The sequence below is a fragment of the Rhinolophus sinicus genome, chromosome 17 (assembly GCF_057876585.1).
Source record: "Rhinolophus sinicus isolate RSI-liver-muscle chromosome 17, RSI-T2T, whole genome shotgun sequence".
NCBI lineage: Eukaryota > Metazoa > Chordata > Mammalia > Chiroptera > Rhinolophidae > Rhinolophus > Rhinolophus sinicus.
Genome location: NC_142517.1, coordinates 92,392,685 through 92,420,592, shown reverse-complemented (window position 1 = coordinate 92,420,592; position 27,908 = coordinate 92,392,685). Strand labels below are relative to the sequence as shown.

The 27,908-nt window shown below is 34.9% G+C and overlaps 1 protein-coding gene across 1 annotated transcript in view; it reads right to left on the bottom strand.

Annotated features, from left to right (window-relative positions):
• Positions 1-2,154: 2,154 nt before the first annotated feature.
• The window catches only part of GBE1 (1,4-alpha-glucan branching enzyme 1), a 254,067-nt gene continuing 228,313 nt past the window's right edge, over positions 2,155-27,908 (bottom strand). Inside the window, exons 15-16 of the mRNA XM_019732062.3 lie at positions 11,150-11,267; positions 2,155-2,928 (exon numbers count right to left, since the gene is read on the bottom strand). Coding sequence (XP_019587621.3) covers positions 2,872-2,928; positions 11,150-11,267 — 175 coding nt within the window. The 3' untranslated portion in view covers positions 2,155-2,871. The remainder of the gene's footprint in view (positions 2,929-11,149; positions 11,268-27,908) is intronic.

Sequence of the window (27,908 nt, the reverse complement as noted above, 5' to 3'; positions counted from 1 at the left end):
AGCTGCTTGCTGAACACAAGAGGAAAACACATTACTGTTCCTAGCTTCCCCCAGCTCTATCCACACTCTCCTCTGTATTATTTGAAGAATAGGCTCCTTATTCAGACAACCTCTACTGTGACCCGGCATAGCGATGGCTATAATCCTGAAGGACGGCAAATGTTGAGTTGATATTCTTAAGGGGAGTGCTTGAGATACAGCACAGAAAAAAAATACCTGTGTTCTTTTACAGTTGCCATGAGAAAAGTCAATTTACTGTCACAACTGGTTATTTTTTGAACTTGAGGAACATGGTGGCTAAATCCCTCATTTTATGTAAGAGATGAATACATCAGCTAAGAACAGGGAAAAGTGAGAAACATCAGATGTACAGAAAAGAAAATATGAAAGGAGCTGACCCTCAGAGTTCAAGTTTTATAAAGTGGGAAACATTATAGGAAAAATGTTTACAGTTCCATTTTTGACTATTAAAAACTAGGGTATTTTCTGAGCAAGCTAATATGAAAATAAAACAGTAAGCATCATTAGCATTAGGAGTAAATTCTATTTGGGATAATAGAATAATTACTAGCACTCACCTGCTAATATTTAAAAATGAGAAAAGAAATCTGTAGTTGTTTATCTTTCCTAGAATATAAAAAGTTAAAACAGTAAAAATACATATTCTCAGAGTCAACAAACATAAACCACAACAAACAACAACCATTTTTGATGTTGGTAATAAACACATCAGAGGGGGAAAAAAATTATTATAAGGCACACAGAGTAAAAGTTTGCATCTCTGTTGTGATTATTGAAAATGTTTAATCAATAACAAGAAGAAATTCTTACCAGATTACATGATGACGAGAATGTTACCAATAAGAAGACCTAAAGTGAAATATACTACAATATTGGAATGTTCTATAAAGGCTGTCTGCTATGGTAGGGAAAAAAACCAAACCAAACCAAACAAACAAACAAAAAAAACCCTAACTATATTCATTTTGGATTCTTAGTATTTATTTGTTTGCATATGTTTTTATAATTCCTATCTAGCAACATCCATTTATCGTTCTTCTTGGGAGGAAGGAAACTTGACAAAGGCAATTAACTTACATTGTATGGTTAAATTTGAACTTTAGACTGAAATCTAAAGACTAATGTATTAGTAAGGTTGACCAATATGGGTATGATGAAAATGTAGCATCTAATTACTCTGACTTTGCCACAGAGGTCACAAGGGAAAGAAAATGGGTTCTAGGTATAAAGTGATTTCTTGTCATTTTAAAAAGAGCCATACTAGAAAATTAGCACCTCTCTCCATACATAAGAAAGTATAAACTAGAACACACGAAATCATGGCTGCATGCTGTGTCATCACTAACAGGTACAGTACACAGATCACGGCAGTGCGAAGATATTAATACCAGCTCTGTGATGGGAAAAGCATCACTGCAGGCCTTCAGTAATGTGTCCTACTGTGTGTCAGCATCAGCTAGCAATGCTGATTCTTTCAGGAAGTCAAACTATTACTCTACTTTGAAGTTTAAAGCAAATAACATGTTTCAGACCTAGATTCAAGGCTTTACTCAAAAAAGTTATAAGGAAGATGGTTAATAGATAAGTTTAGCTATAAAAGCCTCTTTTGCTCACAATCTCTTCTATTACTGAACCAATTTTTAATAGAAAGACTTCCAAGTACTGTACTACTTATTAGTCATGAATAACCAGGCTGAAAACAAACAAACAAAAAAACACTATTAGAGGAAAAACTAGATCTTTAAAAAAGTGACAGACACTTTATGACTTATAACTGCATTATAATTTCTTAGTTGTGAATGAATCACATATCAATGATTTAGACCTGTGACCTACTATTTCATAACCTGAGGGGCAATTTCATGATTGAGTATCCCACTGAGTACAGATAGTTAATTCAGCTTCTAAAAGTGCTCAGGTTTACAGCTGGAAAGTAACTTAGATATCTGAGTTTGTTAATACAATTTCAAGTTGCAAAATAGTACTTACAGAAAAAAATTATTAACCCCCATATCTAGTCCGTCGTGCACATGTGCATATGTGTGAGAAAGTATCAGAGTTGAGATGGGCATTTTAATATTCATTCTCAATCAATCCCCATAATAGTACAGCAAAATAAACATTAGCAAAGGCAATTTTGCAATCATTGTTTTATTGATTGAAAGAAAAAGACATTTTCCAAAATGTTACAATTATCAGTTCAGGCCCTCAGAAAGTAGAGATATGAGCATCTACCAAGATATTAAGTGAACAAGAGATCACAAGATAAAACATGCAAAATGAAGCATGGATGAGTTCATAGATAATGATTTTTTTTTATCTATCGCATCAGTCTTAATTTTATATTATTTCTACATATTTATTACAGTATTTCTAAAGATAGTTTGGAAAAAAAACACCTAATAACAACCTTGGTACCCTGTAATTTAGATGAAGAGATATAAGAACAAATAAGGTCACCAAATATTCGTCTTAAAAAAAAAATACTGTATGTACTCAACAGAAATTATCATACAAGATACATGATTCAAATTTGAACTTAAAAGCATCAAATAATTGGCCAGGAAACTAAAGTTAAATATATTATATATAATACTTCATTTCAGAATCCTAGCTGCTTAGATATCTGGAAAATATAGTCTAGGACCCCTAAAATTTCAAAAATACTCCCCTCTACTTTTTAATGAAAAGTTTAACATGCATTTGCATAAACCAGTACTGCATTTCAGACATCTGACGTTTTGGCTAGACACTGTATTTTGCAAAACTTACGCATTATACGCTATATGACAACGACAATAGGAAAACGAAACGCACACCTCCCCCTGGAGGAGCTGAAACCAGGTCTCTTCAGTTGGGCAGATCCACGTTGTGAAGGACGAGGGCCACTCGGCTTGGAATGTACACCTAAGTCAACACAATCATGTCAGTGCAATTGAAAGCAATACTGAATGTGACATTATTAAGTAAAGGGACTGGATACCCTGTAGCGTTTTCTTAGTTATCTTTACATTTCCACGGGCTCCAAGGAGACTCAATTCCACAGTGCCAACCTAAAACCAATGTGAGGCACCTTTACATCAACTGCCACTAGAGGGCTCCATACGCTTTACAAAAGCCAACGTTCCTCTGACACTAGGCTCTCACACATGGCACTCACTGAGGTTGAGATTATCGGGTGGTAAAGGCGGCCTGCAGGTCACAATGTTGGTGTCCTCAGGGGAACAGAAGTAATATACAAAACACTACTTTCCATCAAGACACTTATCGTTGTGTGTTTTTTTGTTTTTTTGTTTTTTGTTTTGGTTGGTTGTTTTCTCTTGTCCTTGTAAGTACAAAAACTTAAATGTAATATAAGGGATCCTAAGTGTATTTTAGGCCCCTCACCAATTTAAGACAATCAAAAACCTTGCCGCTGCATTTCAAAAACAACACGCACCCTCCCCAAGCCCCGCAGACTCCTGACTCTGCGCCTTCCTAGTAAGTACAACTCTCGCTCGCTCGTCTCAACTCAGCGCATCACCTGCCTCTCTCCCCTCACACAGGAGGTTTCAGCCACAGGGGCCTTTCAGTTTTTATTAAACATGTCAGTCACACACTTCCCTTCCTCTGGATCTTTGCTCAACCTAACACCTTGCTATTAGGTTGGTGCAAAAGTAATCGCGGTTTAAAAGGTTAAAACAACAACAACAAAGCAAAAACTGCAGTTACTTTTGCACCAGCCGAATACTTCCTTATCTCTTGGATCTTGAAATCTCCCAGCTCCAGGGAGAGGTGTTCTTGATAACAATAGATATGATAGTTTCTCCATTTCATTTTTTATCACAACACTATTTTTGTTTCTTTCAGAACACTTAATGCAACTTGTGATTTTTTTTTTTCAAGTTTTTGAATTTTATCATCAATCCTCCCTACTACACTCTGAGCTTTAGGAAGGCAGAGGTCACATGTCTTCATATTTCTAACTCTTAGTAGGTGCCAATAGACAAAGTAGGTGTCAGTGATGATTGAATGAAAAACTAATGAATAAAAGGATAAAGAAAAGTGGAATCAATATGTGCATTGTGTGTCTCATGCATCTCAACTCTGCAAATGAACACAATGTTTTCCCTTAGGGGTCCTGTGATAAAGAACTCTTATAATTCTTTAAAAATCAAATACATCAATACAGTTGGTTAGTTTTGATCATTAAAGATGAAAGCAATTTTACAAAGGCATTTTGAGAAATTTATATTATGAATTTAATAACTAGGGAATAGTTTTTCTCATCTTCAATTAAAAACAACAATGATTTAGGAAATGATCATCATCATTTGAGAAAAATTCCATAAATGCCATCAGTCACTGGGTAGCTCAATGTCTCACAGTATGATTTATAATTCACTACTTCCAAAAGATAAATATTATAGCCTTACAGTCATCAAGTGTGGGGAAATCATGTATTTCAATGCCACAATCTGTTTCCCTATAATTTACACACTGTGTTTCATGTCTTACAGCTTTTAAACCACATCACAATTTAATTGCCAATGGAATCCCTTTCATTCAATATTTTCTCTTTGACTGAGATAAGTAAGATGTTAAGGGATTGGTTCAACAACAACAACAACAAAAAAACCTGGAGGTACCCATGAGCAAAAGAGGAATGCTACCAATGATTTAGACAGATCCAGTCCAAAGGATGGCATATTTACATAATCAAGCTACAGACTAAAGCAACACAAAGGAGGAGAAATAAAAGAAATTAATAGTTAGATTCAACCAATTTCCTCTCCAAATCTTATCAAAAAGGTATGATTCAAGAGACTCCCTTCTAGGGAGTTTGCCATGTTCAGTTTGTTTAGTTTAAACAAACAATAGTTTACTCTGTGTTTAGTTTGAGGAATCACAGTTAACTAGGTATAACTAATTAGTGGGACAGCAGGTTATAATCAGAATGGTTCTGAATCGTTCTGTTATGAGCATTCTAAAACTGAAGACCGATCTAAATTTCTCAGGAGCACCAGAGCTGCACAAAAGAATTTCACTACCCTTTACATTAAAAACATTTCTCTGATATTACATGGTCCAATATGCAGACAAAAGAATTCTGATAAACGCAGGTCTCCTGAGAAAGATGCAGTGGAACACACAAGTCAAGAGCAGGACAAATAATGATAAGTCTCTGCTCAGTGTGGGGCACAGTTATATATCAGAACAAGTCACGCCAATCTCCTATTTGGATCCTACACAGTTTTGGTGTCTGTTTGATGTGTAACATTATACTGAATCCATTAATAATATAAATTGTAACTAGAAACTGATAATGTAGAAACAATCTTACTCTGTGATCTTTCGATATTGTAGCTAGCCCAAATTTAAGAGAAAAACAAAGGATGGCCTAAGAAGTTCAAGGTTTGCAATGCATGCATTGAGTTTTTCCTATTTTGTCATTTAACGGTTTAAAAAAATGCTCCAAGCACTCTCACTAAATGATGCTGGTTATTATATTATGTAAGGGGCTTTTATGAAGCCAATTCCAGTTACACTTAGAGACCTCTTAACACTAGTTGCTCAAAAACCTTCAGTTGATAATTGTGTAATATCATTAACGGGAATATTGTGCAATTATAACATTTTTTTTCACTGCAGTGTTAATTACCAGAATGTGTTCATGTTACTCTAGAGACTTTGCAGTATAGGCAACATGAAAGAATTTCCCCAAGCAAGTGATTTTTCTTAACTGTGGCTATACATGGAATTTTGAGTTTTCTTTATTAGGGTTCTGAGTATGTAAATCAATTTTCTTAGTGGTTAGGAAATGATTACCAATTATCCTAAAGAACTTAAGATAATCAGAGCTAACCGTTATGATGAGACAATTACAGACATCAACAATTTGGGGGCTCTATAATTTAGTGCTAAGTATTGGCTCTATAACTCTCATTTTATAATTTTAATTCTAAAAATAGTTTTTATTCATACAGCAATAGAAATATAAATTTAAGTAGACTTAAACATAAACATTGGTTTAAGTCTACTTATATATAAATTGTTTATATTTATAATTAGATAAAAACAATTTCTATTTTAGTATATGTATTACAAACCATTTAGTATGCACATCACAGAAAAGATATGCTGATAAACACATTTACTGTGCCCATTTATTAGCCATTAAGCCCTAAACTTTTTGTAGCTAGGATCACATTAAGAAAATGTAAGACAATGTAATATATGGCCATGAATTTCATTTTTTCCAGCTATATTTATAGTCAACCCTTCACAAGGAATCAGAATAAGACAGTATAATCCAATTCATTTATTAAGAGAGTCAAAATGCATACTAATCAACCCAGGATGCATTTTGACCTCCTTAATGACTTAATCACTATGCCAACCATTAGTATGGCTAAGAAAATAACTGATCAAATAATAACCTGCTATATTATGTCATGTAGGCAAAGTATTATGTTCTTTGAGGATCATAATTAAGTTGCCAAAATTAATTACACAACTTTTGAAAACAGGTGTCAAAAATTTGAAAACAGAAAATTTTTGAGTAATTTTAAGTAAAAAAAATACTTTAAAGGCTCATGTTAAAATTTTCTTAGAAATTGTTAAATTTATCAATAGCATATTATCAAAGAATGAGAACATTATTCAATGAGAAGGTCATTAGATCCTTAACAGTATACATACATACATTTGCTAGTAAAAATTACAAATCATTTTGAAAAATAAGGGTGACATAAAATAATTTTAATTTTCATGCACATGCTTTAATTCATAAAATATTCTCTAAGAAAAAAGAAATCTTAGTTCTAATTCATTATTTTGTACTAGGATTAAGAGAAAAGTGATGCAATAAATATTGCTATATAGAAATATCTATCTATAGATAGCTTGTGTAATATCTCATGTAAATTAGAAACATAAGAGAGTAAATTTTAAGAAGTTTGATATATTTTGTCTGAAAAAAATCTAAAAATTTTTGTACTTTTGGATAGAGTAAAAGCCATTTCCCAACAGCTAAACTGTATTTTCAATACTTACAACTGAGGGACAAAAAAAAGATACATCCATGCCAACCCCATATGTAAACCAAACGTCTAATTCTAAGCCCCCAAATTTAGAATGGAAAATGGTAGTCCCTCCTTATCAATGGTTTTGCTTTCCGTAGTTTCAGTTATTAGCAGTCAACCTTGGTCCAAAAACATTATAGGGAAATTCCAGAAATAAACAATTCATGAGTTTTAAATTGCACGCCATTTTGATTAGCATGATGGCATCTCCCACCACCCCTCTCCACGTGCCAGGATGTGAATCACCCCTTTGTCCAGCTTATACACTCTGGACACACTACCTGCCTATTGGTCACTAAGTAACTGTCTCGGATTCTCACATGACCGTAGCAGTATCACAGTGCTAGTGTTCGGCTAAACCTTGTTTTACTCAATAATGGCCCCAAAGCACAATAGTGGTGGTGTTGGCAATTCAGATGTGCCAAACAGGAGCCATAAAGTGCTTCCTTTAAGTGAAAAGGTGAGTACTGTATAATGAGATATTTTGAGAGCGACCACATTCCCATAACTTTTATTATAGTATATTGTTATAACTATTCTCTCATATTATAAATTATTGTTGTTATCTCTGACTACACCTAATTTATAAGTTAAACTTTATCACAGGTATGTGCGTACGGGAGACAAACAGTATACAGGGTCCAGTACTGTCCATGGTTTCAGGCATACCCTGGGGGTCTCTTGGGCATCCCTGTGATTAAGGGGGGCCTGCTGTAAACAGATCGACTTAATGATCTGGAGCCTCACTGTCAAAGTAATCAACGCTAACACTATTGCATTATTCATTTTTTACTGGTGAGACTATTTTGAGTTACTGTAAAGGAATCAAATTCACTGCATTTCAAGTTCAACACTCTCGGTTCTTCCATTTGTGTCAAAAAATTGAACTTATGAACCAAAGAGAAAGAAAGCCTCTCCTGCCCTTGGCCTCCAGTGCACCGATGAACACACAGGTTCACGTATAAGTTCCTATATCAAGAACCCAATGTCTAGAGCAATGATTATGCAAAAACAGACTTTCCAATAATGGCCAGTAAAGCAGAACGGAGAAGTTCTGCCTGTAGCTTCTTGGCATTTGTGAGACACGCTGACCTTAGAAAACAGGTGTCAACGTTAGTACTCATGCCGTTCTCCTCTGGCTTCCCAGTTTTAACTGACGGAGCACATACACACAACGCCAGAGAGGTACCTGCTGACGCGGCTGCACCTATGGCTATTTTCAGATTCCTTCGAGCTCTGTTGCTATCTTTCAAAACATATTTGACACTTATTCAGCAGATCCTTTGGATTACTGAGCTTGCAAATTAAGCTTTAGCAAATACTGTGTACTAGTTATGATGGACAGAAGTTTCATGGAAAAGGCAAAAGTTAGTCCAGGCATATGGGAGACAGAAATGATCTCTCACTGGTGATGGGATGAGACTTACAGCGTTTACGGTCATGTTCAAGAAATTTGGCTGTATCCCAGCACACACGAAATCAGTTTAATACAGAGTTCCGTTATAATGAGGCATTCTTATAATATGTATGTTTTTTAATGTAATTTCTTTCCTCTGGCTCTTTGAAGGATAATTCCTGCAAAAAGGAACCTGTTTTATTGGAATTTCTGGTCTACTTGGGCTCCCTTATTCTTACATTAAAACCAGTGATCACTTCGTCTGGAGCCTAAAGACTTCTTTAAATGAATAATTCCTGAAGCGCCTGTAGCCATCGAAAACAAGATGGTGCAGGCTGCTGGAAGACAGAGCTAATCTTTATCTTTCTGAGTTGGATCAGAATTCTATTACAGGCAGTGGTTAAGCTCTCTATTCGATTTCCCTGGTGCTTGCAGTGCTGTATTCCTCTACCTGTTATCGAGACATATGTGATATCCTCCATTCCACCTGCTAATTTAGAATTGCACATTCCATATTTGCAAGATCAGTGCAATTAGTGCTTGAAAAGTAATCTCCTGGCTGTTGCTACCACTGGTTAGTGGGCTTGTTTTAATTATGACAGAATATCTTCACTCTTCCAAAACTGAAAGGATGCCAAAATATTTTGTGCTTACTCCCAAAGATTGTGAGCCCTCGCCTAAGATTACAATTTCCCCCAAACTGAGCGGTCTTCTTAATTGTGTATCTTCAAAGCATCTATTGTCTTAAAATACCTTAAAAAATGATTGAATAGTTGTGACAATAACTTTAAAATATATGTACCATAGCATGTTGCAGTCTCCAGTTTCCAAAAAGCTTGGTCATGCTTATGAATTCATGCCTCTTAAGAATCCCTTCCTGTAGGGAGGATACTGTAACTAACCTTCATTATATAGATGACAGAAACTAAGGGACAAAAAGGTTAAAATACTCAAATTCTTGGAGCTAGTAAATGGAAGACTGGGGGCTTGGTCCCAAGTTCTCTGTCATGACATTCTGGAGTCTTTGCACTAGAATAAGAATTTCACTACGTAAGAATTTTGTTGTCTGAATATTTCTCCTTTCTGTCTGAATTAATTGGTTCAAGTTCAACTTCATAGCAATCAGTTGCTGCTTCTCCATGACTTCTCTTTACAAGCTGAATCATCTTCCCCAACCCTCCAGGAGTCTCTAACTCTTTGGTTATTTCAGGGCTTTAAGGTAATTTTCTTATTCATTTCAGAAGCTATTTTTGTCAATCTTAGTTTACATGGCAACATTGAATGTTCTGACAAACTACAGCAATCATTCTTGGAAGAAAGCATGTGATAGCACTATTGATCATGCCCTCTTAGAAATGCATGGGTATCTATAGCTATGTCTAAGGGTATATCAGTACCATCATCACCACCACCTATAGGCACACACATATATTTAAGGTAACACCTAAGTTTCCTTTGGCTAGTGCATTTTCTTCAGACCTTATAATTAACAAATCAATCCTGCTCACCCCTGCTCTTTTCATTTATTTTATGCCACTGCCTTTGACACATCAGTTCTGTATATAATATGGTGGTTTACAAAGTGAGGTGCTCGTACCACTTTAAGGCATAGGAACATAACAGGACATTGAGGGAGCCAGTGGTCCCATATACATTGTCCTATTTAACTTATACCTACTTTTTTTTTTTTTTTTTTTAATGAGAGAATGTAAGAGCTACAATGAAGCTGGGTATGTCCTGGCCTCATGAAAGTGAGACAAATCTTAATCCAAGACCTCCATGGTGAAAAAAAATCAGATCTGAGACAGAGATAGAAGAGGGAGAAAAAGAGAGACACAGGGGAGGGGAAGAGAGGGAAGGGGAGGGGAGGGGAGGTGAGAGGAGGGGAGGGAGGGTACGGGAGGAGAGGAGAAGAGAGAAGTCATATGCCTAGTCAGGAAAAGAAAAAAATATATAGAATATAGATGTGGAATTCAGTTTATTATCTGGCCATAAAATAAATGAAGATTTCCTTCAAATCTGGGGAGTTTCTAAAGTCTGCATTAAAAAAAAATTTCAACTTAGTAGTTTAAAGCAACATGCCTTCATTGTGTTAACAACACAAAATAAAAAAAAATAGTTATGTAGTTTAATGCTTTTCTTGGTAATAATTTGAAGAAACCAGATAATTTTATAACTAGAATAATTCAGTCTTCAATTGAGTACATGAAAGAAAAAAAAGATGTATTTTTATTAATCCTGTTAAGGTGATTTCAATTAAACTTCATTAGGTAGTCACTAATGTAGAAATCGCTTAACGTAAAATATCATAGAGAAAGCAAGAACAGAAGGGAACTAAATCGTGTCATTAAAAATAGAAATGTTCATAACAGAAACATTTAAAAATGGTTTCCTCCTATTTTTAAAAATAATTTTAATCCTATTAATATTCAAACTTCCCCAATTGTCCACCAAATCTCCCTTACCATACGTTTTCCAAAACCCAGTTCAGTCCAGCACCACACCTTGCATGTGGTTCTGTAGCAGTTCTCCTTCCTTATCACCCCATCCCCACACTTCTGGATGTCGCTTTACTTGTTGAAGAGTTATACCTTTGAGGAAAAACATCACTTTAAAAGTAAGGGATTAAATTTCAATGTAACTAGAATATCTTAAAGACATTACTTACCAAAAGAGAACAGGAACGCCCATTGTGTTCAAAAGGCTCAGAGAAGAAATCGGTCTTGTGGTCCAGCCTCTGATGTCCCCCATACTCAGCTGAGTCTGAATCCAGCACAATTTTGAACGTACAGAACTTAAGGAATCACAAAGGCTCAGGGCTTGAACCAGACATTATAAAGCATGTTCTGAGATAGCAGTTTAAAAGTGAATATTCTGCACACTGTGAAGTCATGACTTCTGCTAAATACTCATCCTCCTACTACCAGACTCTCGTGTTTGAAAGGGGCTCCACCGGCTATGTAGCCCACAACGCACGGGATCCTCGTTATTCTCCTATCACAGCTCATCATGGGGCCATCCAGCCTGGGATGGAGTATACCTTTTAATGGAGAATCTACTCTTCTCTCAAGACAACCCATTCCTTTTGTTAGAAATTCTCCTCCATAGTGAACAGCCATTTGACTCCTTGGGACTATTTCTACACAGACAATCCAGAAAGAGTAAGTTCAAATATTCAGTAACCTTTCGAATATTTAATAATGGCTATGTCATCTCAATGTGTCCTCTACATACTAGATACACATTAAATATAATGTTAGAACCTGTGATCATGCCTCATTTCATAAGGCTTTTTACTCCTACCTCATCTCTGAATTCATCAAGTTTTTTCTAGATCCCGGTTATGAAAGTGAGGAACCTGGAAGTCAACCACGTGTCCATGTGTGGTCTGAGAAGGGCAGAACCCAACGGGCTTATTCCTCCCACTGGTTACAGGCAGTAGGTTATCAACACACAAGACCATGTGAACTGCTACCCATCATGCCGCAAGGGCATTCATGCTGCAATCATATGATCTGCTATAATTCAACATCTGATTTTTCAACGTGAGTTATTTGACATGCTAGCATTACCAGTGTTGTAAGAAAATAAAAGCTACAGTTATTATGTTTCTTATTATGCTCAGAATGTCTAGACATGACACTTTGACACAAACTCCGTAGAAAATATACATTGGTACTTCGAAATCTTAAATTTCTTCTAGCCTAAGGAGGGATATACAGATGGGTTTGTTTTGTGTTCTGTTTCCCTGTTGTGTAAATCTTGAATCTCAGAAATGTCTGCATATTTTCATTACAGCAAAAATTAAAAGGACATATAGGTAACAACAATGGCCATCATTTTCATGTCTGAGGAAACTAGTCTGGGCAGGAGATTCAGATGGACTTGGAATGGGGACTTTTGCTGGGAGTGGTGGCTCCATTTCAGTCAATCCAGGTCGGTCTGATTCAGAGTCAGACTGATAATCAACATATTCGTGTGTTTAAAAGAGAAAGAACAGAGAGAGATTGAGCTTCAAAAGATGACTGATGGGCACAAGCACATTCTAAAGTCACTCAGTATAGCTAGAAACGATCTGAGCATACCAATTTATACAATGGTAAAATATGGATAGTGAAAAGAATGAATTGGAGATGGAGTAAATAAATTAAGTATTCTGGAATGGCAGGAACTGTTACAATAAAATGTTAGCTTTGTTTCCCCTTCATCTTAGTTCATTAATACTTGTACAAATCTTCCAAAAGCAACAACAAAACCAAGAGTACAGGTTAGAGAACAATGTCCTAGGATACTTTTTAAAACTTTTGAAAGATGATCAATTAGTCAATTCCTGGTTAACAACACAGATTAAAGCGATTATGTCATCAAGAGCAGGGGATCCCAACCTGTGGGATGACCATCGCTGGCAGTGTAAGGGCTTCACTAGCTGAGTAATTATCGTGAGGGACTGAGAAGCTATATGAGCATTAGATTGTCTGAAGACTGAATTCTGTTATTATACACATTCAATGCTGTGTTTCAAATAATATGCATGCTTTCTGATTAGTAAAATGCAGATTCATTTAAAAAGTCAGAATTTATAGTAAGTCTATGTATTATAGTAAGTCTACGTCTATGTATTATCTCAATCAAGGATACTGAAAGAACAATCGTTGTATAATGATCCGTGTCTTTTTGACATTGAAAGGGATCATCATACTTAAAATCGTTAGAATCTATTCACTTAATACATATAATTTGTAGCCATAAAGGAAAAGCTTGCAAAACCCATAATGAAAGTTTCAAACGTCAGTTCAGACCTATGTCCCTGATCTATAATTGAAAGAAAACATTCTGCTGTGGCCACTTTTGGAATTACCCAGACCTGTGCCTATCTATATTACCCAGGAAACACAATAGGTTCCTTTAAAAAATGCAAACCTTAAACTCCAGAAAGTCCAACGATTTGAAACACTGATTAAAAATAATGATTGTGAAAGAGCTTTATCATTGTAAATTATTACCATATATTATTCAAGTGTCAGGAATACCCCATCTTTTAGGAACACTGCGTAAAACAAAAATGTTTTTAAGAGGTTATTTTATCAACTGGGATTTTTTTCCTGTTCTCCCACTCAGGCATTCCCTCACCCCCTTTCTAATGTGCGTGTGTATGTGTGTGTATGTACACAAGCATTCACATGCACGTGCATACATACATACACACACACACACACACACACACACACACACGACATGGGACCAACATAGCACCCAAACCCCTTCAAACCCCCAACTTCTACTAAAAAAAAAAAAATCTCTCTGAAAATATCACTCAGAGCCAATTTACACTTATTTTAATCTACCTTCTTTATATGGTTTTCAATTCCATAGTAAATAGAATAAATTTAACAGGACCCCTCAACATGCCCTCTTTTATTCACAGCTACCTCCTTACACCTAGCAGTGCCTTCTCATAATAGGTTCTGAACACATCTTTGAAAGGGATGCTTTGAGTCACCAAGAAAGGTCAAACTATATACCTTTTTTTAAATATATATTAGAAGAAAGTAGAATACTCTATCTTTATTCCCCTGTTCACTTACTAAATAATACAATGTGTAAGGCACTGCACAAGATTAAAAAAAAAACAAAAAACATAACAAAAAGAAAAAACACATGACTAAGACACAGCCTTAGTTTACATGCAATTTACAACCTATAAGGAGATATCAGACATGCACAACAATGTCTACATATAAAGCAGAAAGCATTATTCAGTGCGACGTGGAGCCAAGAAGAAAACATAGGACTGACAGTCTGTATATAAAAAGTTTTGAAGGCTGGACTAGGCTGTTAAGATTTATTTTTGTAATTAAGTATGAGAATGTTGACGATTTGTGGGAAAGGTTATGACAATCAAGAAAACTAACCTGGAGGTTGGTGATAGAATAGGACAGACATGGGAAATCTTAAGTCAGAGAAACCAATCAGGAGTCTGACAATGGTCTCTGGACAGTAATATGGCCTAACTCGGATAGACATAGATCCATCAGTGAGATTTTGGGTGTACAACTAATGGTAGCAGATGGTGAGGAAACTGATTTTAAATTTGGGAAACAGAAGTGGAAGGGGAGAACAGTTGTGCCCAAAGACATACAAGCAGTTTAGTGGCAAAGCTGGGCCGTACACATAAGTCAAAGGTACACCCAATTACCCTTCCCTCCACAAGTGGGCACCCATTTTATTGGTATGCTGAGAATCAGGCAAAGTGTTTTCATATGCAGTTTCTTGTTTAATTCTAAAGTTGAGATTCTACAAATAATGATGCCAGAATGAACATGACATGAGAAGAATAAAGATAAGAAAAACAGATAAAGTGATACTCGTCTAAATGATTAATGAAATTTAAAAGATTGGCGTTAAAGGACTGAATTTTTAATATTCCTTATGGAGTCTGAATATCTGTGAAGTTTCTTGCATTTGCTCTCGATCCATTCCTTGTTCATTTGGTTCATTTGATCATTTTATAGGTGAACACAAAATAGTGAATCAAAATATTTACCTTGTTTAATTTTGGAAAATACAGTAGGAAAAGAATAATTGAATGACATAATTATTTTATGGAGACTTGTTAAGAAGGAGATCAAATAGGTTCCTACCCCTTTGAATGTCATTTTAAAATACGATTTCTTATTTTAAATTCAAGAGCTTCCTAAGTATTTGATATATCTATCAACAGGTTGAAGGAGGTAAGAGGTGATAAGCATTATTTTATAATCTATGTCCTTAAATTTGAACCAAGGAAGAGCGATGTTCTGAAGACCTGTACTAATAAGATTAAAGAACAGTGAAGGCATGAAGACTCTTAAATTCAATGGCTCTTCAAATACTTCAAAAGCTGCTGTGTTTGCTCAGCCACTTGATGAAGTGTCTGTTCAAAGTATAAGGATTTTGATGTAAGAAGTACTATCATTTATATCATTCTGCACTAAACTCACTCCACTCCCGCTGATGAAGCTAAGGAAATTGTATTGTAAGATACAATCCCTGAGATTTCAAACTGAGTGACAATAAAAGGGGTCCTCCAGTGACTAGATGACCATAAAGTTGGCAAAACTAGTAAGTTACCATGTATCTTTAGATCTAAGACATCAATAAAGAGAAAAAAATTTATGTCACTACCAAGGCAATCATTGTAAGGCACATCCTAATTGAAGACATGTTAACATGTAAAAAAAAAAAATACATCTTAAGAATTCATGAATACAAAATTAGTGAATACAAAATATTGGACTAAAATATTTACCTTGCTCAATTTTGGAAAATATAGTATGAAAAGGATGATAGAATGATAGAATATTTTTATGGAGTTCTTTTTAAAGGAGATCAAATAGGTCCCTATCCATTTGGAAGTCATTTAAAACTATTTGAATATTTAGAAAGAAAGAAAAAGCCAATGTCATATATACAGAAAACAGATTGGTGGTTACCAGAGATGGGGGGGGGGGAGAAATGGGTGAAGGAGGTCAAAGGTTAATATATATATATATATATATATATATATATATATATATATATACACACACACACACACACACACACACATATATATATATATATATATATACAATATATATATGTATATATATATTCATTCACACACACGCACACACAATAGCAATAAAATAAATTCAAAGAATGAGGGGATCAAATATGATTATCTACTGCATTAATGTATTGCTATGAAATGCATATTCATGCAAATTATTAATTTATTCTTGGGCATGCTTAATGACACACATCAGCAAACAGCAAATCAATTGATAATACAAATTATCAGTGCTATATATTTCTTTATGCAAACAGAAACAATATTCTAAATACTTCACAGAATACTTTGACTAACCTAATTAAAACTCTTCTTTGTCCTGCAAGATTATATAACTTGAACTAAAAAATATCATTGTTTCTCAATAACTCCAGAAAGAATGAAAAAAAAAGCCTACCTTTCTAGCCTAACCTTCCTCAAAAACTTGCTCTTTGCGTCATTAAAGGTTGCCCAAAAAACTTGTAAATTCAACTATTTGACAAAGCAACAATTATTTAGAACTGCAAAAGAAAAAAATAACAGATTTTTGTTCACCTTTTAACCAAATACTGTCATCGAAGTGAGTTTTGACCATACAGATTCAACGTTCCTTTTACAAAATCACTGTGCTTTTGAACTCAAAATAACTTTACAGGCTACAAAGAAACACCTTTCCCCAAACTTACTCTAATACAGCCTTCAGTGGAGTCCAATGCAATATATATATATATGGAAAAGATAATTGGAAACTTCAAAGTCCCTGAAAAATGACCATTATAAACAGTAAGTAAACATCATTTCATGCAGACAGCAATAGGAGAAAACATCCTAAAACAGTAAAAATACGCTGGGTGCATCCGTGGGCTTTGGGGTCCAATTACATTCTAATCCCAGTTCTGCCAATTATCAACTTTGTGTCTCCGAGCAAGTAACTGAACATCCTAGAGGCTCAGTTTCTTGTTGGTAAAAGGGAAGGACTACATCAGAGGGTTGGGAGGGCTAACTGAAGCAATCTACCTCAAGTGTTTTAACACAGTGTCGAGCACTGAAAAAATTCTCTGATTATTAGCTGCTGTTTATATTGTTATTATTTTTTTATAGGCCCTGGAGCATTTAAATTGCTGTTTTAAGTGAAGAAAAAAGTAAAAGTGGGTCTATTTTTTCCCCCCCTAACTTACATTTACACCCAACTTGGCCTCTTTGTTATTAATGACCTTTATTCCCATTCCCTTCTGCCATGTCTTTGTCCTTTCTAGAATATAAACACTTTCCTGTTATATAAAAGATTTTAACTTTAAAGTTTAATGGGACTATATATCAAACTCTTTGAGGACTAGACACTTTTCGAAATTTAAAGTTTCTTTTTTTTTTTTTTTTTTTTCCCTAAAGGAAAATGCTGCTCAAACTTCTGAAAAAGACTAAGAGGCCAGCCTACCCTGAACACATTGAAAAGCAAATGCTTCCCCATACTGTCTTGTACTTGTCTGGCTTTTTCACCATAGTGTTATCAACTTTTAACCTACTATATATTTAATTATTATAGTTTAACAGACTATAAATTTAATTATTATAGTTTTCTGCCTTTGAATATTAAAATACAATGTCTATAAGGGATTTCTGTCTTTCCCCACCCCTCTCCTTCCTTCCTCCTAGGACACAGATTAGTACCTAGTACATTTATTAAGTGGATCTTCTTTTCATTTTTTTCCTATTGTAATATCCTCCTTGGGTTTTGATCTGTGCATGTTTTTGCTAAACTTAAAAAATATATATATTTAATACTATTTTGGCCATAGAAAGAAAAAAACATTGAGTTTTCTTCCCTTATTTCATGAGGTTAAAATTTCAGATCTGTACACTATAACTTCTAACGCTATCCCATTTCATTATGTACAAAGTTTTACTTGGACATTTTGAAAGGTTTTTTTTTCTTCCATTTTAGAGAAGTCACAATAGTTAAACAAATGCATGTCAGTTTGAAGCAATTAATTTTCAAGTGAATAACTCTGATTGATATGAGTCCTGGAGGTAGACATTTTATATAATTCTGAATTAAACTGGATAATGATTACATGTTTACTAAAGTCAGTATATACTCAATGACTTGCATCATCAACTTGACTAATTAGCTTTCTCTATATAGATGATTGAACTTAAGCATAGAATATTAAAATGACTTGTCAAAATCATATATATATATATATATATATATATATATATATATATATATACACACACACACATAACTTGGCAGGGTCAAAATATGAACCCAGGTATAATATTTCTACCACTCTACCACCAACTGCCAGATAAAGATTGCAAAGCATATGAACATTAAAATACTTAATTTTGAACACTGATTATTTTGGTCTTGGTAGTAGAAATACCCCTTTTCTTTATTTAAAACCACATTTATTAGGAATATCAGAAAGTTAAGGTGTATTACTCTTTTTCTTTTAAGACCAAATAGAAAATCATAACACTATAGGGTTCACTCAGTGCTTCAGAAAGCTGAAAGAGAAGCGGCTGAGCTAGCGTCCCATAAAAAAGCTTGCAGATGTGTCTGTGCGTGTGTGTGCACGTGTGCGTGCGCACACCTGCATCATCTCTTCCAGTCATTCCTGGATACTTCTGGGCACACAGACACCATGACTATCATAATTATACCTAGATTGGTGACTGTGAGGGAAAACATTCAAAACATTTCCCCATATGCACACACACCCCCAAAATGCTTTAAACACACACACATATACACACACAATTGCTAATAAATCTATTTTTCAAGGGTATAATAAATCTAATATAGTAGCTTGCAATCATCTTTAAAACAATCATATTGGTTTAAACTAATTAGATGGACATGGAAAACGATAATAAAAGAGTAAAGCCGTTAAGTTAGTTTTGCAAAGTGCATGTTTGTACAATTCAAACGAAATAAACAAATGTTTTGGTTATGATTCTCTAACATGATGATTTACATAATTCAAATGAGCGAAAAGTCTTGCACATTTTAAATCATTCTATGTAGATTGAATTGTTCTCATAGTTACTTCACAAATGTGAGTTTTATTTACACTATTCAATTATGAGTAAAATCCCAAAGTGATGAAACTATTATAGGCATAAGAGTTAATCTTGTCCAGTAAGGTGATTCTATGTATCCCTTAGGTAAGTCACCTGCCAGCCACCAGACAAACTATCACCAGGAATAAATCTCCTACATTCAAAATGATTAAGGCAAGAAAGGAAATATCTACAATTAAATGCTTCTAATGTAAAAGTACAGGGACGTTCATTTCCCCAAATCTGTCCAAGGCTGTGTCTATTGTGTGTGGCCGAAACAAATGAGAACTCCCATACTGTAAACCTCTGCCAGCAACAGGAACGACTGTGCATATCATAACTTCTACTACTTAAGGAAGAACACAAACAACGGCTTATCACGAAAACTGCTTTAAGCACAATTCTTATCTTTCACCTCTTCCTAAAGTGTTCTTTCCTCTATTCTATGGGATGGTTAGTCTAAAAGTCCTTTTGTCCTCCAACATCCTTCAGTACCTATAATGACACTTTATCAATCAGCACTTGAAGCTGAAATATGCTTAGGTTTATAATGCTGGTTTAATTAAAAAAAAATGAGTAGTCACCTTTTTCATCAAAAAGTTATTTTACCTTTTTGTTTTCTTTAAAAATATTCCATTTCAATGGATCTGTGTTTCTGAGTGTCAGAAACTAGGATAGTGTGACACTACATAAAGATGACATTTAATCAGAGACACCATTACCTTTTACAAAGAAAAGCAGAGAAAACAAATTCTAAGTAGTTAGTGAAACGTGCTTTACCTATTTTTTTAACTCTTTTTTTTATTAAAATTTATTGCAGTGACATTGTTAGTAAAGTTACACGGGGTGGTGAACACACAATGTGATATACAGATGACATATTACGGAATTGTACACCTGAAACCTATGTGCTTTACCTATTTTAATGCCATTTCTACAGGAAAACAAAATGATGAATTATCTGGTGCACAAATGAAAAACTATGCAGAACTTAGGGGAACTAGAGTTAAATCACATGTACTCACTTACTAGAAATATGATCTTCTGAAAGTTATAAATCATTCTGATGCTCATATCCAGGTTGAAGAATACTTGCCTGATCAGCATCACTAAGGTAATGTGAAGATGAGTCAATGTAAATAAAAAGAAATAAATAAAAATTCCTACACTGTAAAGTGTTATGTAAATTTAACTTTTGGTAATAATTTGGAAAATGTGTCCTAAAATTTATCTCCTAACCCAACCAAATGTATTTAACTTAAATGGACTAAACCAGGTCATGTTAGAGTTCTACCTCTCAGAAACCTATGATTCTATGCTGCCCAGTATTTCCTAATGGTCATTAAACATCACAAAATTATACCTGATGATTGAGGCACAGACCCAGGTATGAGGGGTGATTAGGGACCATCTTCATAGAGCTGACAGTTGAGGCCATGCACATGTGTGTATTCTTCAAGAGAAGAGAGCAAGGAAAGCGAATAAATGATTGGATTTGGATCTGAGGGGAAAAGATAACACAATGCATGGGTAGAGAGAAAAAGGAAATCAAGGTAGTGCTGCAGCATATGGAGAAGAGGAGTGAGGAAAAAGATGGGCCGATAGTACAAAAGTGAGGAAAGTATTTAGCAGGGAGGGGCAGACTTTTAATTCCAAGGCTGTGAAAAAAAACAGAAACCATTTTGTGGCTGTGAACTGGGGAGCAGGAAATGAAAAGAGTTAAGTAAGACAAGAGGACGTAGGCAGCAGAGGAGAAGTACTGAGTTTCCCTGAAAATAAACCTAGCAGGACAATAAGTTCTAATGTGTCTTTTGCGTCTAATGCGTCTAATGGAGCAAAAATTAATATAAGACTCAGTCTTATTTTACTACAATATAAGACTGGGTCTTATATAATGTAAAACTGGGTCTCATACAAGACCGGATCTTACATTAATTTTTGCTCCAAAAGACACATTAGAGCTGATTGTCTGGCTAGGTCTTATTTTCGGGGAAACACGGTATCCACTCATATTGTCCTTTCATTTGCTTCCTTTTATTATCAAATTTCTAGTGCATTTTTAGAATGATGATGATGATGACAGCGATGATGACCACTGCAAAAACAATTGCAAAAACCACAATTACTCAGACTGAGCTTACGTGGAGGAATACTATAGCTAAGCCTTTCACATGCATTAACTCATTTAATTCTGACAATAATTCTATTAGGTTGGTGCAAAAGTAATTGCAGTTTTTGCAATTGTTTTTAAACTTTTAAACTGCAATTGCTTTTGCGCCAAGCTAACACAAGTACGTTTTAAAGCTGAGGAAACCAAAAAACAAAGAGGTTACTTCCATAATATGAACAAGTGGAAGAGATGGAACTTGAACCCTCAGATGGTCTTATTTCAGAGCCCATGCTCTTAACTATGATCTTAGTAACAAGAGCAAATGTCTCTACGTTCACATGTGAGATCCAGAAATACATAATACTACCGGTGACCATACAAGTTAAATAAGCCTTTGGGGGATAAAAATATTAGGGCAAGAGAACAAACTGAAGAAAATAATGTTTCAGAATCAGAAAAGAACGCTACCACCAGTGAACTTATTATTATTATTATTATTATTTGTCTGTTTTAGCTGGAAAAAAGGAAGACTGGTAGAAGGAAGGTAGAAAAGTAAAAACACCATCTCCTTAAATAATAAAGAGCTCATGGGGGAAAAAAACACAATATTTAAAATTTTGTTTTAATTAATGCTCCCATAATAAAACACTTATTGGTTGCCAATAAAAGGTAATATGCTTGTACTTCATTAAGTTATGCATTAATTAAATACTTTATCTTGATAACGTCTAAAGAATAATTTGCTTATTCAATAATTGTACCCATAACTACCAAAAAGAATCATAATTGATTTCATAAATTTCACAATTAGATATTATGCATTTTTCCATATTAGGCCAACAAATACTACATTAACAGAATCAGAGATAGTTCTTGCACATGGTTATACTGAAGCCAGTGTTTTCAATAACACATTACTTTTCCAAGAACACTTCACTTTTTCCACTTTTCTCTGGAGAAACAAACTCTTCTTTTGGTTGTGGTATCCACACATTCTTAGGAGCCCTTCAATTATTATAGTGAACAAACAATTACATCATGGCTTAATTTAAATAAAAAAAAATCTTCTGTGAGTATTAAGGTGCCATTTTCTAAATAAACGAAACACGACCACTGAGTTTGACCCTACAGGATTCTGAGTAAGAACAGCTTAACAGAAAATGATGGAAATGAAAATATCTCACTTATAGACTATCAAAACAGGTTTCTGTCAGGCAGGAGATATACATTAGGGGGAAAAAAGGGCAAATTTCTAATGAAATCCAGAAGAGAAAAGCAATTTAACATTCAGTATTAGAAATTTATTTTAGACACAGAACACTCTTGTTAAAAAAACACTGGCATCAGATATAAAGATGAGAAATATAATTTATTTTTTTAAGTAGAAGAGAACCATCTGTGTTGGACTGATTTATAAAGGACTATTTTAAAAGAAAGGTTAGATAAGACATTTTTTCAGGCCAATGTTTTCATTGTAGATTTCCTTCTTCCATATCTGCAGTGCTGTTCCCTAGGAAAGGAAAAGATTCACTAAAAGAGATAATGAGTGTAAAGTGCTGCGGAGTGTAAGGTATATTAAGTTTGTACTAGATGGTAGATCTTATTAGGAAAGTCTGTTTAGCAAGTATTCTGACAAAAGATTCTAGCGTATGAATTTCAAATTCTACAAAATTATGGTACGTTTTATTCATAATATTTTATCAATTTTTCCTTTCTACCACTTATTAAATATCTGCTCTAATGGAAAAAATAAATAGATTAAGTAATCTCTGTGATTTATTTAATTTTAAACAACTCAGGTCTTCTTTCACCCTTATGTAGTCGTATCCGCCATCTCTCCTTTCATCATCCGTCTGCATATACATCCACCTACCCATCCATCATCCATCCATCCATCCATCCATCTGAATGTCTGCCCATACCTCTCTTCATAATTATACATCCACCCACCCATCCATCAATCAAAATTTTAGCTTTCCATTGTGAGTACCTAATATATTCTAATTAAAGATATAATTATTAACATGCAGGTAAGACTCAGTCTTACTATGTATCTTGAAGTCAATTTCCATATAATAGTATCTCTCTTTAAAAATTGGTAAAATTGATCATCCTAGGCACAAATGTCCCCCCCCATTACTGATACAATTGTAACTTAAGTATGTATTGTTTTCAAATGTTATAATAATGTTTCTGATTTCTTTTTCCCACAGAAGAACAATATAAAACAGAAATCTTGACTGAGCTACTGTTAGATGAATTACTCTAACTAAAGAAGACCATCACTGAGCAACTCACCTATGAACCAAAAAAAAACCAAAAAAAAAAACAAAAAAATAAAAGCAAACAACAAAAAAACCACACGAAATGCTGTTGAATATCTCAGAGCATGAGACACTGAAGAGCACTCAGCTATTCAAAAACAAATAAGACAAAACAAAACAAACAAAAAAATAACCAGAACATATCTCACAAAAAACCTTAAAACCACTTATGTGTAGTAAGGGCTTATTCATTATAGTCTATAGTTCTATGCATATATATTAAGCCAATCTAAAAGTGTTATAGCAGTTGCAATATTTAAATCATGCAAACTATTTTTCTTACTTTGTGATTTATCTCAAATTCCTGGATAGAAAAATGACACTAAATCATAGGCTTTTTATTGCCAGTGGATGTGGGGGTGTGCATCTGTCATTACAATTAAATCACAGGGATTGTTGAACAGAGTTTCACAAAGAAAAATGATCAGAAGGACCACTAGGTATTGTTTCCAAGCATTACTATCATCTTGAAACTAAAGAAGGCTAACTTATGTGATGAGTGTATATCATTTTGACACTGAAGAATGAAAAGGAGGACTTATATTAAATACAAAACTGCTAGTAGAATCAACAGTCTCTGTTTACATAAAGAGCACCATCATTAAATTGCAGCAGCGTACACACTCACACATACACACACTCACACATACATACACTCACACATACACATACACACACTCACACATACACACACACACACTCTCACACATACACACACTCACACATATACACACTCACACACACGTACACACATACACACACAGACACTCACACACACACACTCACAAGAAAAACAAACATGCTTGCATCTGCTGAAAGTCACTGTTGTAGATCTTTTCAGAAAAACCTGTATTTTAAATTTTTTTCCTTTCACCAAAACATCTATACCCTGGAAAACTAGAAAGTTAAATTGAGGTGCTCTAGTTTTTTAGTCCAGAAATTAATCTTCATATATAAAATTTTGATAGTATGTGTCATTTAGCTAACCCTAAATTAAGTCCTTTGTTTTCATTTGTTGCATAAAACATAAATTCTAATAAACACAGCGTTACATAACCAAGCTTCAAAGGCTTCTGTAAATTAAGCAACTCCCAGCAACATCTCTGCCTTCAGCCATCACACTCCAGTAAATCATCCAAGTGACCTTATTTGCTCATTAAAAACTCTGTGTATGGGTTGCAAATGTCAGAGTCTGAATTTACATTTTAAAAAGTACGTCTTGCGGCAGTTTAATGAAAGTATTTCAAAGATCTCAGGTCAAATCCAACTATTTACTCATCTGTTCCCTTAGTTTTAAATATTTTTAGCCTGGATTCACATGTTCCTCACCCACCACACTTCATGATCACTCCTCTTACCATTTCAATATATTGTAACAGTTTCTAACACCATTTGGAAAGGGGGCTGCTATGACACTATTATTTCCACCCCCACCTCCACAGCATGCTGACAACATATTTCAAACATTTGATTTTAGTGTTGTTTATGGTCTCAGAACATGAATGTGTGTATACCGAGACACACGACTTATAAATAAGGGCTCAATGTTTACTTTGAATATGATACAGTCAACTTCCACGGATAGGATGCATCCGAGGGGTTTTACTTGGAACACAGACCATGACCTATTTATATTCTACTCTAGAATATGGAGAAATCATCATAATTGACCTGAGTATGTCCATTTTCCAGAGGAAGATGGTGCCTGGGATCATAAGGAGAATTTCTGGAGAAGAATTTGTGGGGAATGATGGTGGGGTGCTGAGGCAAGTTAGCTGCTGAGAGAGAAGCTTGCTGGTGCCATGATTCTGTATATAATTTTCTCATGTTACTGATTTCCCCAGAATCATATCTAAATTATTTTGAACATCATTAAATAAATCAACGGTGATACTACTACTACTACCACCACGATCCACATGGCAGTACCCATGAACCGAAGCCATGAAGAGACTGAAAGAGAGCACATGGTATAGGAGAAAGCACAAGGGCTTTGCAACATACCACTCAACCTTTATCAGCTGTGTGCTGGAGGGAGTGAGGTAGTTATGTAAAGTCCTCAGTTTACAGGTCTGTTACAAGAGGCTAACACAACCTACCTTCTAGGGCGGCCAGAAATACTAAACTAGATACTTAATGAAGGCTCACAAACAGAAGGATCTCAAAAGAGGTTCCCTACCACCACACTATCCCCAGCATCACTCAAAATGTAGCATCATCACTTGTGTTACTCAGAATAGATTAGAAAGAGCAGTTTGCTCTTGGGGGCCTAGCAGTTTACCTACTGATTCAATGCTAATTTGATACTGTTCTAAGTGAAGAAATGTGACAAAATAAATATAATGTTTCTGATAATATAAAGGGCATTATGTTTCCTTCTTTACAGCTAAGCAATGTGAAATCACAAGCAAATATAATGAATCAGGAAAACGTATATTATCTTCCTAAGCATGAAACTGATAACTGACCTACTTACCCATTATATTTAGGTCTCAGTTCTGCACCACCCACATTGCTATCTACTGTATTAAAGAATGTTGGTGATTATTACACTGAACATTACCACCTTAAACAAACAAACAAAAAAAGACTAGTGTGACACAGTGTATAGGCAAAGAATTGTTGTTGCTGTTGGTATTTTCTAGAACATGGCTGTCGGTTCCTTTTGGCAGAAACAATACTATGTCCTTTAACAGTTACCATGAAGACCACTTTCAAAACCTTCATGATACAACTCAGAATTCCCTCTTAGTTTTCCAAATGTATCATCTTATTTTCAAGTGGTACTGTAAAGTACCTTAAAGTGTTTCTTCTACCTTGCCTGGCATTACTTCCAAGAGAGCTTCCCTTACAACAGTTTCTTAGGAATACGGTCACCACCTGTTCTCCACAGATCTGAGTGAAAGCTGATGTCTTGCTATTTGATATATCAGTTCAAAAAATGGAACTGCTCAAGAATTCAGACATGTTACCTATTGCAGGCTTATATTTCACAGTGACAGAAGAAATTCGAATGACTTCTTTAGAAACTTTAAATTTGTTCTGGCACCAAATCCTGCTTTCCAGGAAATTAAAACTCTGATGAATTTCTCAACTTGATTAATTCCTCCAATTGTGCCAAGGTGGATTCTTCACAGTGAGTATCTGTATTCAACTCACTGGTTCGGTAGTTGGAAATACCAAGGGCATAGAACACTTTGGGAAAGTCAGAAACACAGCATAGAAATCCTAATGTTTTCATACTTTCCATGTCTGAAATGCTTCTGTAATGCTGAGTCATAATGTCGTTTAAAGGTATAAGAATAAAGTCAGAAACATGGAAGGCCAAAAAAAAGAAAAATGAGACTTCTAAAATACTAAGGATAATACCAAAGGATTCTTAAAGCTAAGCTTAAAACAATGACTGGAAAGAACAGTACATTTACTTTCTGCTTATGAAAGATGGTACAATCCTAATAGAGTATTGTTACAACAGACAACTATTGTACTTGAGTATTCTTTTATCTTCTCTATTAACAGGTTAGAGGCTAAAAACTGTGTGTGTGTGTGTGTGTGTGTGTGTGTGTGTGTGTGTGTGTGTGTATAGTGTTAAATTTGGAATTTTAGGCTGAAATAATTAACTGAATAAATAAAGGAATACGGGAGCTATGATATAACACTAGGGCACATAAAGGAAAACTAAAGATTTTTAGATTTTTATCAGAATGCAAATACAATATGAGCAGAAAATGTGAGGGCTGCCGGTAAAGCTAATGTAACTTGACTGTATCAGTAGGAGAACTACTGTTCAAGATGGAGGGAGGCAACAGGGGCCCCTAAGCCATACCTGCCAGACCACGCCTGGAATGCTGTGCTGTTCATTCTGGATATACAATGTAAGAGGAATGTGAACAATGCTGGGTGTGTTTTCATAGGGGGACGTGATGGTAAGAGGTCTGGAAAGTGCCTTGAGAACCCATGAAAGAAACCAGAGGTATTTGGTCTAGAAGAGGAATGACTAGGGAAGTGGTACAGTGAGGAGCGTGTGAAATAAATGCCTTTCTGATCTGAACAGCTGGCGTGCAGAACAGGCATTACTCCCAGAACTAATGCATTTACATGTAAGATAATTTTTTTCTTAATTACAAAAAAAGTTTGAATTGTTTACTGTGAAATAGTGAGATTCCTAGGAAAGTGTTCTAATGATGGTTAGTAACTATTTGTGGATAAATGTATAGAAACTTCTGCATTGAAATGGGTCCATAGCATACAGAACATCACAAAACCCAGGTGGTTTTATGAGTTCTAACTAGGCGGTAAGGCTGGAATTATAAACTTACAGTTACTTAGAAGGTGCGTTTTAAAGTACATCACAAAT